Raw genomic sequence first — 12,571 nt, 5'->3', positions numbered from 1 at the left:
ATCATGCACACCTACCGTGCACACCTATGTGAGCACCGATGAGGTTTCACTCACCTATTGGGNAATAATAATAATAATTTAATCACGTATCAGTTCGGTATAACGAAAATGCTCGTATTTGGTTATTTAATCGGGTCCAAAAAAATTCCTCCATACATTCTCCATCCGGATCCTCCAATGGGTTAAAAGAAAATTGTCGCAAGAAATTACTTTTTGAATAATTATTGTGAAAGTTAAAACGAGAGTTAATTTTTCGATTATAAATTTGTATTTTGCAGGTTCAAACGTGATCGATTATTGTAAGCATAATTTTGAAAAGGTTGTTGTCTCGAAGTTTAAGGTTGCTAGTAATCGAATCTTGTAAATTCATAAGAGTGGTTAATATTTCACATATCAGTATGATAAGAGATTATACGATACAATTGCGCATCTTCCACACAAATATCCAACTCGAAGTTTAACATCATCTCGTATTTGTTTCACAATAAATCTCTTTTGTACCTTCCAAATCAACTACATTTCATAATTGTTTACAAGATTAAAAATGATCACAAATTTTTTTTATTTATATTTTAGCATTACAATCACAATCACCACACAACGCCTCACACTCGAATAAAAGAAGTGACTGACAAGGTAATAAATCAACGAGTTCAACTCGAGCCAAAATTAAAAAAGCCGACATCGGGCAAAATATGACCAACCAAAAGCACATCCGAATCAGTAACAAGTACACTGATCCTCCGTTTTTCTTGATTTTATGCGCCTGTGTGCTTACAGATCTTACCCAGTGTCTGAAGATTCATCTCCACTCTCTCTTACACTCTCTTGATTATGTCTCCGTCTTCTAACATAGAGCCTTGGATAACTTTGCCCACTTTCTGAAGATCCAACTGCGTTTCTGGAATCATGTGCCACTGTTTCTTGATTATGTAGTCGTCTCCTAACATAGAACCTTGGAGAACTTTGCGCAGTTCCGGAAGATTCAATCTCATTGTTTCTGGAATCATGTGCTGTGTTCTCTTGATTGTTCAAACGTCTCCTAACATACCGCCTTGGAAGAATTCGTCCAACGCGGGAAGATTCGATATCACTCTCTCTGGAATCAACTGTACCATCACCAGTAGTCTCACCCCAAAGCCTTCTTGACGACCTTCTTCTTCTTACAGCCAATTGAGAGTGGGCCGTTGAAGAACTTGGTGGCCGCGAAAATCTAACAAGGAAAAAGACAGTCAGCCAACCACCGTCATCGATGGTCAAAGTTCTTCCATCTGCCATATCTTCTCCAATTGAAGACTGAAGGGTACTAATTAAATCTCCCAGATCCCTCTGCCGCTCTAATCTTCTCCAGTTACGCTGCCTTTCTGGATCAGCGTCTGTGGGCCTCACGAGGGGATGCACCAATCTTGCATGCTTCCGCAGATCATGGTATGATCCACTGAAAACACAAGTCTCACATGCACAACTTCTCGACTTGGAATTCATGTATCGACGGGCAGATTCCATTACAGTCCAACCAGTTATTAGTCCTCTGCAAAGAGGACACACAAGCTTTGGCTTTACTGGGTTCTCTATGGGTACATCGCCTACCAACAATAATTCTTCTGGACTATGTGCACTTTCCAAAACAGGCACAGGTGAGGGTGACGCAGAGTTTGGCACATCATCTGGTGTATGTGACACATCTGAGGCTTCAGCAAATGACTTCTGGAATTGGTCAAAACAATTTGAGTGGCGGTAACTCGTGTCACACATGAAAGGGTGGCAACCATTCTCATGTGACGAACATATAAGAAGAATGGCGTTGTGCGGATGCTCCATACAGACCGGACAACGTGTATTTTCCCATTCTCTAATACTTTCTGCATTCTCTTCTAGAAGGCTTGTACAACTAGAGCGGTAGGGGTATGGAGATAGGGTTGACCGATCGAAGGACAAAGAGCGGCCTCTTCTCTCTTTAGGCATGGTCAGATGACAATAGAAATAGAGATGCAGAAAGTATTTTCACCCAAAAAATGAACTACACGACCAAAAACAATCAAGAATAAGCAAAAGGTGCAAAAACAATTGCTGCACAAGTAAATACTTGCAGCTAAAACAACGTACTACATCTGTAGGACTAAAAAAAACCGACATTGTTGTATTAAAGAAGACAAATTTAAAAGAATAAGGCTATTTTATTCACTTGATCAAATACGAACACTATCCATTTGCCATTGTTGCACCGATATACATCGATTTGGTAAATCCTGAAGGTTCAGCACCATAATATATATATATAAAAAAAAGAACAGTTGAGATTAGAGGCATGAAGTCCTAAAGTTCTATAATGAACAAAAACATCATTCTGAGAAATTTTTTGAAGGGATCTTGAAAACGAAACCCATATTCGACAACGAAAAGTTTGATAATATTTTCATGATATGTCTCGTTCATTGACCTGAACAAAGGAGTACTCAGGACTACCTTTACAAAGAGTAAAGCATGTGAATCTTTACGTCTCTTTTTGTATTTACTTTGGTTACTTCCTTGATACTAAGACATGTTGAAAACACAAAAAATAAGAACCGCAGAGTGCGAAGCACGAATTTCTTATCCAGTTTTATCTGCCAATAATAGACACGTCCATTCTAATTTTAGGGCAACCAATTTCAACTGCAACTTAAAGCGTGATCATCTTTCATTTCAATGCATCCAACTAAGTTATGGTTTCTATTTTAATTTCAAATAAACCCGTTCACATTTTCTCACAACTCTTTTTCTCCCTCCGACTGATCTCTAATTAAACTATATTTATAAAAACATTTCAAATAAATTTGGTATTCATCAATCGTGTATCTAAAAACAGTCACACGGTCTTGATCTCAAAACATCACCTTTTCGCAATTACCAAAAGTTTCTCCAAAATTCCAAATGAACAACTAAAAGAAAATAAAAGGGTAAAACAAAGGCCAGTAAATGACAATAGGAGAAACCAGGCAACGATAAAAGGGACACAACTAAAGATCATGTTTACCCAGATAACGTAAGAGCAAAGCAAATAAAAATTACAGCATATACATCCCATCATTCAATCCCAAAGCCCTCAACCTCTGGAAAAACCTTTTCAGCTAACATACACACTCATCTAGTACAACCAATCCCATACAACAGAAAATCAGTTCACTAACACAAAAACCTGCCAAATCCGACCACAAGCAAATCACAACAATGGAAATTATTTTAAGGAAATCAGCCTAAAAATTTCAAATAAAAAGGTGCTGGTAAAAAAAAAGCTGAAACTCAAGTACTACAGATCCAAAATAAAAAAATTAATACTAAAGTACCCAGTTCAAATCAAACACAAATCGATTCAAAAAAATTTACCACAGGCTCAAGAACTCGATCTTACAAGATGAAAAATCTCTACTGTCGAATCTTAATTATTGAAAAAATGAAGAATCACAGGACGAACCCTAAATCGAGAGGAAGAGTTGTACTGGCGGCGAATCATGCCATTATTCAAAACTAGGGGAAGAGAGTAAAAGGCGAAGGGGCTGGAATTTATATGCCCAAATGGGCAAATAGTGTGTGCTGATGTTTTGGNTATATATACAGTTTTGATATCATGCACACCTACCGTGCACACCTATGTGAGCACCGATGAGGTTTCACTCACCTATTGGGTGTGATGAAATATAGAAAAATTGCGCATCCAATGGGTGAGTGACACCTCATCGATGCTCACATAGGTGTGCAGATTGATACTATAATGACAATGAGACGGAGAGGCACAAATATGTCTTCACGATCCTCGTTTCAATCCTCGTCTTTTTTTCCAATTGAGAATTTCTCATTTAATCTCCGTGGAGATCTCATACCCGATTTTATAACATTGGTCTGAAAATTCTCATCTCAACTTCGTGGACGTTAAATATTCATCATAGTTCTTATCATCATTTCAAATAAACTAGAAATAGTAATGAGGTGGGTCGGATTTGTCATCATCATCCCCGACTTAACGTGAATTAAATCACTCTCATCATCTTCGACTTAACGCCATAGTGATTGTACAATGGCCATAAATACTGTTGTTTCACTTTTTATGCATAACTATTGTTGTCCAGAATAGAATGTATCATTTAATGCTTGAAATACAGACTTGTCAATTGCAGTCAGAATAACTTCCTGATTTAGTGTACTAAACATTCATCTGAATGTTTGGTTTACTGAGTAAACCTTTAAGATCGATTATCACAAGAGTACTGAATTTATCTGTTTCTGATTTACGCTATGTTGTTGAATTTTTACGATATCAATGCTTATCATCAAAACTTCAATGTTCCAACACATAACATTTTAATAATAGTTTAACAACAAGGAACAAAAATATTGTGTTTAAGGTCAAGTATTAGGAAATTCATTATTTAATATAATATAAAATAAAAATATATTATTACTATTATATATAATATATAACGGGACTGATTCATTAAAACTTGTTACCTGCCATGAATTTAAACCCAACCCATTGCTTCACTATATTCTCCCCTAAATATCACCCACGAGTACCCTTACCACCGACAATCCTACCCCGAGCTCGATCACATTACCTCGGAGCTGGGAGACTTCCTGAATCTGACGCATGGAGTCCGCCCTCGACCTCCGGCTCAACCGTGGGGTTTGGCCCAACTCTATCCGTTCATTATATTCTGACTTGGTCCCAATAGCAGAGACCAGAGCTGCCTGAGCCAAGTTTTGCAAGGCCATACAATCTACCAGGATATCAGTTAGTACGTTTCTGTTTTGGCGGCATCATTGGGAAATATTTTGAGAGAGTAAAAAATATGTTTCTAAATTAGATTTATTTTTTATTGGCAAAAGATAATAGGAACTGTTGGAAAGTATTATTCTCAATTTAAAAGTTATTACACTTTAGTGGTGGATATAATTTAATAATAAAGTTTTCCTCTGTAATAATATAGCTATGAAAAAGGAGAAAAAATATGTATTTAATGTTCATGATAATGATTATTATAGCTATGAAAAAGGAGAAAAAGTATATACATTTTCACATGGAAAGAATATTATGGGGAAATGAAAATAGAAATGGGCTTATAAATTATTCAATAGGCATTTTTTTTAATAACATTTTTTTCTTGGTCCTTGCTTATTTTTTCAAATCATCTCAACAATTTTTTTTTTAGAAAAAACAACTTGAGAAAAGTAGAATCTCATAATAGTAAGTTAGTTGTGAAATTGTTTTACATATTTTTATATGTGAGACGGATGATCTTTGCTCATATTTACTGAAAAAAATAATATGTTTGATATAAAAATTAATACTTTTTAATAAGTTATTTAAGAAAATTTTTGTGAACTCCTTAGTTCAAGAAATAAAATCAACTCAAATCAGATATTTGAAACATGATTCACAAGGAAATGTTGGAAATCAATTAGTCGATTATAATAATAAATATNAAAAATATAAAATTTAAGCTTTAAATGGAAAGATGATGATGGAAGAATGGGTTGGAAGCCGACAAAAGGCAGACCAACAGTAGTGGTTCACGTTTCAGATTTCGCGTAAAGCTCACCTCACATTATTAGTTTTTTCTTTCTCTCCATCGCCGGCCATCATTTCATTTAACCGTCTGTTTCCATCAATGGATTCTTGCTGGGATTTGCTGCCTTACGGAAAAAACCCGTAAATTTGTTGCCATTGATTTGGATTCTTTGACAAGAAAAGTAAATAAGAAGCGCAATGGGGCAGAGTTTTAGGCGGGGAGATGTTTTTGGTCTAGTCATGCTGTTTTTGTATAGGGTGGTGTTCGTGTTGCTAGTGAGCAGTGGGAGAGCCGGCTCGGAGCCGACTCAGGATAAGCAAGCGTTGCTCGCGTTCCTCTCGCAAGTTCCGCATGAGAGACGCCTGGTGTGGAACGAGTCTGAATCGGCCTGCAGCTGGGTCGGAGTGGGATGCGATGCCACCAATTCTTCGGTGTATTTTTTGAGGCTTCCCGGTGTTGGGCTCGTCGGCAGAATCCCGCCGAACACACTAGGTCGGCTTACTCAGATTCGAGTCCTAAGCCTGCGGGCCAACAGGCTGACCGGAGAAATCCCACAAGATTTCTCTCAACTTAAGCTACTCCGCAGCCTCTACCTCCAGAACAACGTGTTAACCGGTGATTTCCCGGCGAGTATCGCCGACATGGGTCGGATTACTCGGCTGGACCTCTCGTCCAACAACTTAACCGGCTCAATTCCGTTTTCTATCGGCAATCTGACTAGTTTGACAGGCCTTTTTCTCGAGAACAATGGATTCACGGGCAAAATTCCTAGCAATGTCCCACCCCAACTCGTCGATTTCAGCGTCGCCAACAACCGTCTCAACGGTTCAATCCCCACGGGGTTCGCAAAATTCCCCGCGCTCGCATTTGCGAACAATGTCGATTTGTGCGGCGACCCATTGCCCTCGTGCAACCCATTTTTCCCCTCCCCGTCCCCTTCTCCAACATTGCTTCCCAACACCACTCCCCAAAAGAAACATACAAAACTCTCAACTGCCGCCATTATCGGAATATCAGTTGCCGGCGGAGTACTATTACTTCTACTCATCCTTGCAGTACTTTTCCTTCTCTTGAGAAGAAGAAGAAGGACCAAGGAAAGCTCAAAAGCTCCTAAACCGCCCATAACAACAGAGGCCATAGCAGTGGGAGAGGCCGGAACATCTTCGTCGAGAGACGACGTCTCAGGGGGTCCATTGGAGCAACCCAGTAAGCTTGTTTTCGTTCCCGACGGGGGCTACAGTTTCGATTTGGAGGATTTGCTGAGGGCCTCGGCAGAAGTGCTGGGGAAGGGGAGTGTGGGAACAAGTTACAAAGCAGTGTTAGGGGAAGGCACAATTGTTGTGGTGAAGAGGCTTAAGGACGTGGTGTATACTAAGAAAGAATTCGAGGAGCTAATGCAGAATCTGGGCAGTGTAAAGCATCCGAATTTGCTTCGTTTGCGAGCTTTTTACTATTCCAAGGATGAGAAATTGCTGATCTATGATTACTTGCCTGCTGGAAGCTTATCTGCTCTTCTCCATGGTAATTCTTTCTCTTCTAGATTGTCATTTTCTTGTGTTTTCTGGTTGGCCTTTGTCTTAGATTTCTTTAGCAAGATTTTGTCCTCATTTTGTTCCCTTTTTTCAGCAACGAACTCCTAGATTTTGTTGCAGATTATTAATCTTATTTGAAAAACTTTTCTTTAAATAAATAAATTACGAGAAACTTTGTTGAAAATACTTGTTAAGTTTCTCATATCTGTCCATATAATAAATATTATCTCATCTCGTCGGCTAGAGGCACATACTAATTGGTGAGTTTTGGTTTGATTCATTCAGAAGCCAAGGTTTTAGAAGTAAGATATGATATATTATATAAATTGTTTTGAACTTGTTTTTCCAATCGTGTTACTACTATTTTAAAATCAGTAAATTCATTTGTATGGTGCATATTCATTAGAAACGAGGGGTGGAAACTGGAAAGCCACGAAAATTCCGGATGAAGTTTCTTTTTCTTTAGTTAATTAGCCCGAGACTTTATTGCTCACATATTGAAATGTTGTCCACTACGAAAACGCCAGTTCTTTTCAATCAATAATTGGAGATTTGGAGTCTCCACCTACCAATACGTGTCAGAAATTGATTTATAATTTGAATTCACAATAGTAATAACTTATAAAAATGATAACTTTTATTTATTTTTAATCATTCGTGTTTAATAGGTAACTATTGTTGTTCTATTGGTGTAGAGTGTAGACCCATTCTCATGGTTTGTCTCTTTTTGGTATGTAATATTTATTAAATAAAAAAATATGAAAAGTATATTCTAAATTCCTCAAAATTGTGAAACAATATGAGTGGCTATTTGGGTTGCCCTTAGCTCTTGTTCACATACATGGCAAGACAAGTACCGATACACATGCTCCTCTCCTTCATTACTGTTATAATGAAAGAAAATTTGATGACCACTCTATTTTCCTCGTTAAATGTGAATGACTTTCCCCTATCTTGACGTTATGTGTGTGTGGTCACTCCATTATCATGTTTTCTTTCCAATTTACATGAATACTTTAAAGATTTTACATTTACATTATACTAGACCGCAAAATACGTTTTCGGTGTAACATACGTACATATATGTTACGAGAAGAAATCTTCTGTAATATTTTTGTGTAACAATCCATCTATAAATTTACCATAAGTATTGATTATGGAAAGATAAAAGAAGTTATGATTCATTATTTAGGAATGTTACATAGAAGAGAATGAAACATATTATTTTTTCTCATAACACATAATATGATATATCATTCCTTTTTTGAACTTAGGTTTCGCCCATGTACCATTTGAAAACCAAGAATTGACCTTTCAATCAATGTTATCGCTATTTTGACAGTCTGTGCACATGTAGTGGCCGATATGTATACCATATTCACTCAACAAGAAGTTAAGAATTGGCTCATGAAGTAGTTGCCTACAGCTGCCACCTTTTCTTGAAATGATTTTTTACGGCAACACTTTCATTGTTCAAATATCTGTATTTGGTGATGCATGAAATAAGAAATGGCTCTTGATCCAGTGTTTATGTACCTTACCGATTGAACGGGGTAGGCACTGATACAATTGATTTAGTGATTGTGCTTCTTCCTTTTTGCCTTTTCTTGAGTGGTGGTTTATGATGTTCGATTAGAAATGATGATGGTTTTACGATTGATCGTGTCAAGAAACGAAAAATGTGGAGAATCCGAGGAGGGTCTGTTTTGGGAAGCAAGCATTTTTGTTTCTTTTCAGCTTTTTGATTAAAAATGATTCAAGAGTGTGTTTTGTTACGAAGTTTGATGGTATTTTTTGAGTTCTGTGTGTTGAATTATCCATATTGTTGTTTGGCCACCTCGAACGAGCATGAGCTAGGAAAGAAAATTTCAATATGGCATCCAAGGGATCATTGGTGCCCCCGCATGCTTGTGATTTCTTGGTATCTACTAATGTAAATGTATATGTGGAAACTTATGGTATCTAATACCTATTTGGTTTCAGCATTGCTAGAAAGATATCTCAGTCAAACCTATGGTTTGCTACATTCCATTTGCCCTGTTTTTGTATCGGGGTGTTTCCTCAAATGCATTGATTCCGGCATTTGATCGAGACTCAGTTGTACTAATCATAAAACAAAGCTAAGGTGTAATCATTTTACAGGTAGTCGAGGGTCGGGCCGCTCTCCACTAGACTGGGACAGTAGACTGAGAATAGCATTATGTGCTGCAAGAGGAATTGCCCACCTCCATGTATCTGAAAATATAGTTCATGGAAACATCAAGTCCTCGAATATCCTCCTCAAACAAGACAATCTCCATGCCTCCGTATCAGATTTCGGACTCAGTCCCCTCTTCTCAAGCTCAACACCTCCTAGTCACCGGATAATGGGCTACCGTGCCCCTGAGGTGCTCGAAAACCGAAAGGTTACGCCTAAATCCGATGTCTACAGCTTTGGGGTACTACTTTTAGAGCTATTAACCGGCAAAGCACCTAATCAAGCTTCTCTAGGCGAAGAAGGGATTGATTTACCGAGATGGGTCCAAAGTGTTGTGCGGGAGGAATGGACGGCCGAGGTGTTCGATGTAGAGCTCATGAGGTATCAAAACGTAGAGGAGGAGATGGTGCAACTTTTGCAGATAGGTATGGCCTGTGTGGCCACAGTTCCAGACCAAAGGCCTTCCATGCAAGAAGTTCTTAAAATGATTGAGGAAATAAACCGAGGCGACACAGATGATGGTGTACAACAATCTTCAGACGACACATTAAGGGGAGGATCAGACGGCCAAACACCTCCAATGGGTTCAAGAGCTTCTCCTCCGAGTGTCGTCATGTCTTGAACATGGCTTGAGCTCGTGAAAATCATCTGAAATTTGATATATCCAACTCCAGGAGGCTCCTTACTGATCCCGTGAATTGGCTTTCATATTCTTTGGAGAGGTTTGTTCTTCTATAGTTTGATTGTGAAGAGAATTTAATTTTTTTGTATAGATTGATGGTGGCAGAGTGGAATGGTTTTGTTGGGGGGGGGGGGGGGGGGGGGGGTGTTGCATGTTGGACCATGTCATGTATTTATTTGCTTCGTTATTAATTATTATTTTCGGAGTCAATGGAGTCCACATTTATTTAATAAATGAACAAGATTTTGGTATATAATAAAATTTTATATAAAAAAATAAAGTAATAATTGACAAAATTATAAGTCAAATTTGTATTTTGAAACAATTGGCCTCTCAAATCCTTTTCTTTTTAAGATAGGGCAACAATATATATCTTTAATACAATTTTTTAAAAAAATTAAAATCACAAAATCTTTTTTTATTCCATCAAATATAACACAAGAGTAGGAAGAACTAATGCACAAAACACGAAACTTAATTTTCGATACAAAGTATATATATTAACACAAAAACTCCTTTCACACGTCTTATTAGTCAATTTTATGAGACAAATATTCTATTTAGGTAACTCATGAGAAAAATTATTTTTTATGTCAAAAATATTATTTTATATCGTTCACGAATAAAGATCCATAAGATTATTTCACAAAAAACCGTTAATTAATTAATAGCCAACTCATGATACCCAAAAGCCAAAATATATTAATTGACTACACACACAATCACAATCACAACCACCAAATTTTAGGATTTGGATCATCTGCTGTGGCTGAAAGTACAGCACCATGTGTTGTGCACTTTTACACGAGATGATCAGTTGATCATCTCGTTTTCTTTGGTAATTTTTCAATTTTATCTGACTCCGTGTGAGTTCCATCAAATGATCAATTGATCATCTTTTATAAAAATACATATCACCAGATGCTGTGTTTCCAGTCACAGTAAAAGATCTAAATCCCAAATTTTGCCGGGACGAGAGCACGTTAGTTTTGTCCTCGAGTTTTTGTGGTCGACAAATTTAGAGGCCCAATGGGTTCTTTCAAATAGACACACAAAAGTCACAATTCATGCTACATAAAACGTACCATTCATACTTGATTATCACATGTAATTCTCTTTTTTGCCATTATCATTTCATTCTCGGATGCTTTTCCGAAAACTCCTCCGACCCTCAACTCAGTAATAAGGAATGAAATTACTTAAGAGTTGAGGTTAAAATATTCTACGAGTACATTATGATGCGAATTGTCAGAGACAGAGCCAGAAAATTCGATTAGGAGATGATTTTTTTTTTAAAAAAATAATTATTTATAGAAAATTTTAAAATTAATATTAACTACTATTATTTTTCTGAACAAAGACATAATTATAATAAATTTATTTAGTAAAATAAAAAAATAAAATTTTAGTTTTGAATTAAATTTCCTAGACAAGGAGATATAATATATAATACATTTGTTCTCGATGTTTTATCCAATACATGTTATACAATATTCAAGTTTGAGTAAAAACAATAATATTTTAATATTTGCAATCCAATTGAGAATGTAAAAATTAGAGTACAAAATGTATATATAAAACACAAATTATTCATTTATTTATTATGCTTAAATATTTTAAATTGTGTTCGACTCGGGAACGTTTTCAATATATACACCAGTAATTTACTAGTTTTCCATAAAAATAAATGAAGCGAGATATTTAAAAAAATACAAAAATGGATTTAAAATGGAGGTAATAACTCAATGTAGCATAGAAGCATTCCTTATATCCCTTGAAAGAGTTGTATGTTATTCTTTTTTCTTTCCCGATAAGTCAAAGCACATGGTCGTATGACAGGGATAGAGTCGGGATCTTGGTTTAGTGTGGGTAACAATTAGAATAATTACAAAAAAAAAGACACTGGTTTATCAACAACCGTAAATAATGTGATATAAGGTTCAAAAACAAGTTACACACGGTCAGAAACATATATTAGTTGATGAAAAAGATGGAAAATTGATGAAGAACAATGTGTATAATCCACAATCAAAATAAAATCTAATATAAAATATAAACTCTACAGTCGAAAAATATACATGGATTCATTCTCAATCGTAAAAATAACACAAACTGCGAAAATAATTGAATGATCGAATGACACTGAAGAAAAAGCGAACATAAAATTTAGTGAAATTCTTGATTTTGTAGAGAATATTAAAAAAAAAACTGTATAAGTAATATGAATTGGAATGATTGTTAATCAAAGCGTCTTCAATGAATTGGAATTATTGTTAATCAAAACGTATGAAGACTATCACTCATGAGAAAAAACACAGTACAGAAAGTTACATACTGTCTATATGAGTACTAATAGCAAGTAAAAGTTTAAATATTTGATTCTAAAATTTGAGTCTATTAATTATTAATGAACAAAATTTGTTGTTTCTTGGGTTTAGTAGGGAGAGTTGGGCATGTAAATTTTAGCAAATAAAAATTTAAAATTTTGGGTATAAAAATTAATTTATATATACATATTCTTTTTTTGGTTCGGATCTAGAAAACCAAGTAAGGTATTAACATGTTTTAACGTTTTATATTTTTAAAAAAATTATGTAATTTAGCTTAGGAATCT

The 12,571-nt window shown here is 36.0% G+C and overlaps 2 protein-coding genes across 5 annotated transcripts; one reads left to right on the top strand and one right to left on the bottom strand.

Annotated features, from left to right (window-relative positions):
* Positions 1–545: 545 nt before the first annotated feature.
* Positions 546–3,585, bottom strand: LOC140984195 (uncharacterized). 4 transcript variants are annotated; one of them, XM_073451456.1, is made up of 3 exons: positions 3,367–3,575; positions 2,467–2,606; positions 546–2,020 (listed from the first exon to the last, which is right to left on the bottom strand). In XM_073451456.1, the coding sequence occupies exon 3, from the start codon at positions 1,963–1,965 to the stop codon at positions 784–786; it is 1,182 nt and encodes a 393-aa protein (XP_073307557.1). In that variant the 5' UTR covers positions 1,966–2,020; positions 2,467–2,606; positions 3,367–3,575; the 3' UTR covers positions 546–783. The 4 variants fall into 4 exon arrangements, with proteins under 4 accessions (XP_073307557.1, XP_073307572.1, XP_073307564.1 ...); XM_073451471.1 differs by having other exon boundaries at positions 3,455–3,560; XM_073451463.1 differs by lacking the exon at positions 2,467–2,606 and having other exon boundaries at positions 3,455–3,585.
* Positions 3,586–5,490: 1,905 nt separating this feature from the next.
* On the top strand, positions 5,491–10,077 carry LOC140984187 (probable inactive receptor kinase At2g26730). Its single transcript, XM_073451436.1, has 2 exons — positions 5,491–7,067; positions 9,221–10,077. The coding sequence occupies exons 1-2, from the start codon at positions 5,744–5,746 to the stop codon at positions 9,895–9,897; spliced, it is 2,001 nt and encodes a 666-aa protein (XP_073307537.1). The 5' UTR covers positions 5,491–5,743; the 3' UTR covers positions 9,898–10,077.
* Positions 10,078–12,571: the final 2,494 nt, after the last annotated feature.

Source organism: Primulina huaijiensis, chromosome 1, assembly GCF_012295235.1.
Source record: "Primulina huaijiensis isolate GDHJ02 chromosome 1, ASM1229523v2, whole genome shotgun sequence".
NCBI lineage: Eukaryota > Viridiplantae > Streptophyta > Magnoliopsida > Lamiales > Gesneriaceae > Primulina > Primulina huaijiensis.
The sequence above is the reverse complement of the archived record's forward strand: the minus strand, read 5'-3'. Positions and strand labels throughout refer to the sequence as shown.

What these genes read in the sequence shown, in the direction of transcription:
- LOC140984195 (XM_073451463.1), bottom strand. Translation starts at nt 1,965, where the DNA reads ATGCCTAAAGAGAGAAGAGGCCGCTCTTTGTCCTTCGATCGGTCAACC.
- LOC140984187 (XM_073451436.1), top strand. Translation starts at nt 5,744, where the DNA reads ATGGGGCAGAGTTTTAGGCGGGGAGATGTTTTTGGTCTAGTCATGCTG. An exon ending in CTTATCTGCTCTTCTCCATG is followed by an intron (nt 7,068 to 9,220) that starts GTAATTCTTTCT and finishes ATCATTTTACAG; the next exon opens with GTAGTCGAGGGTCGGGCCGC.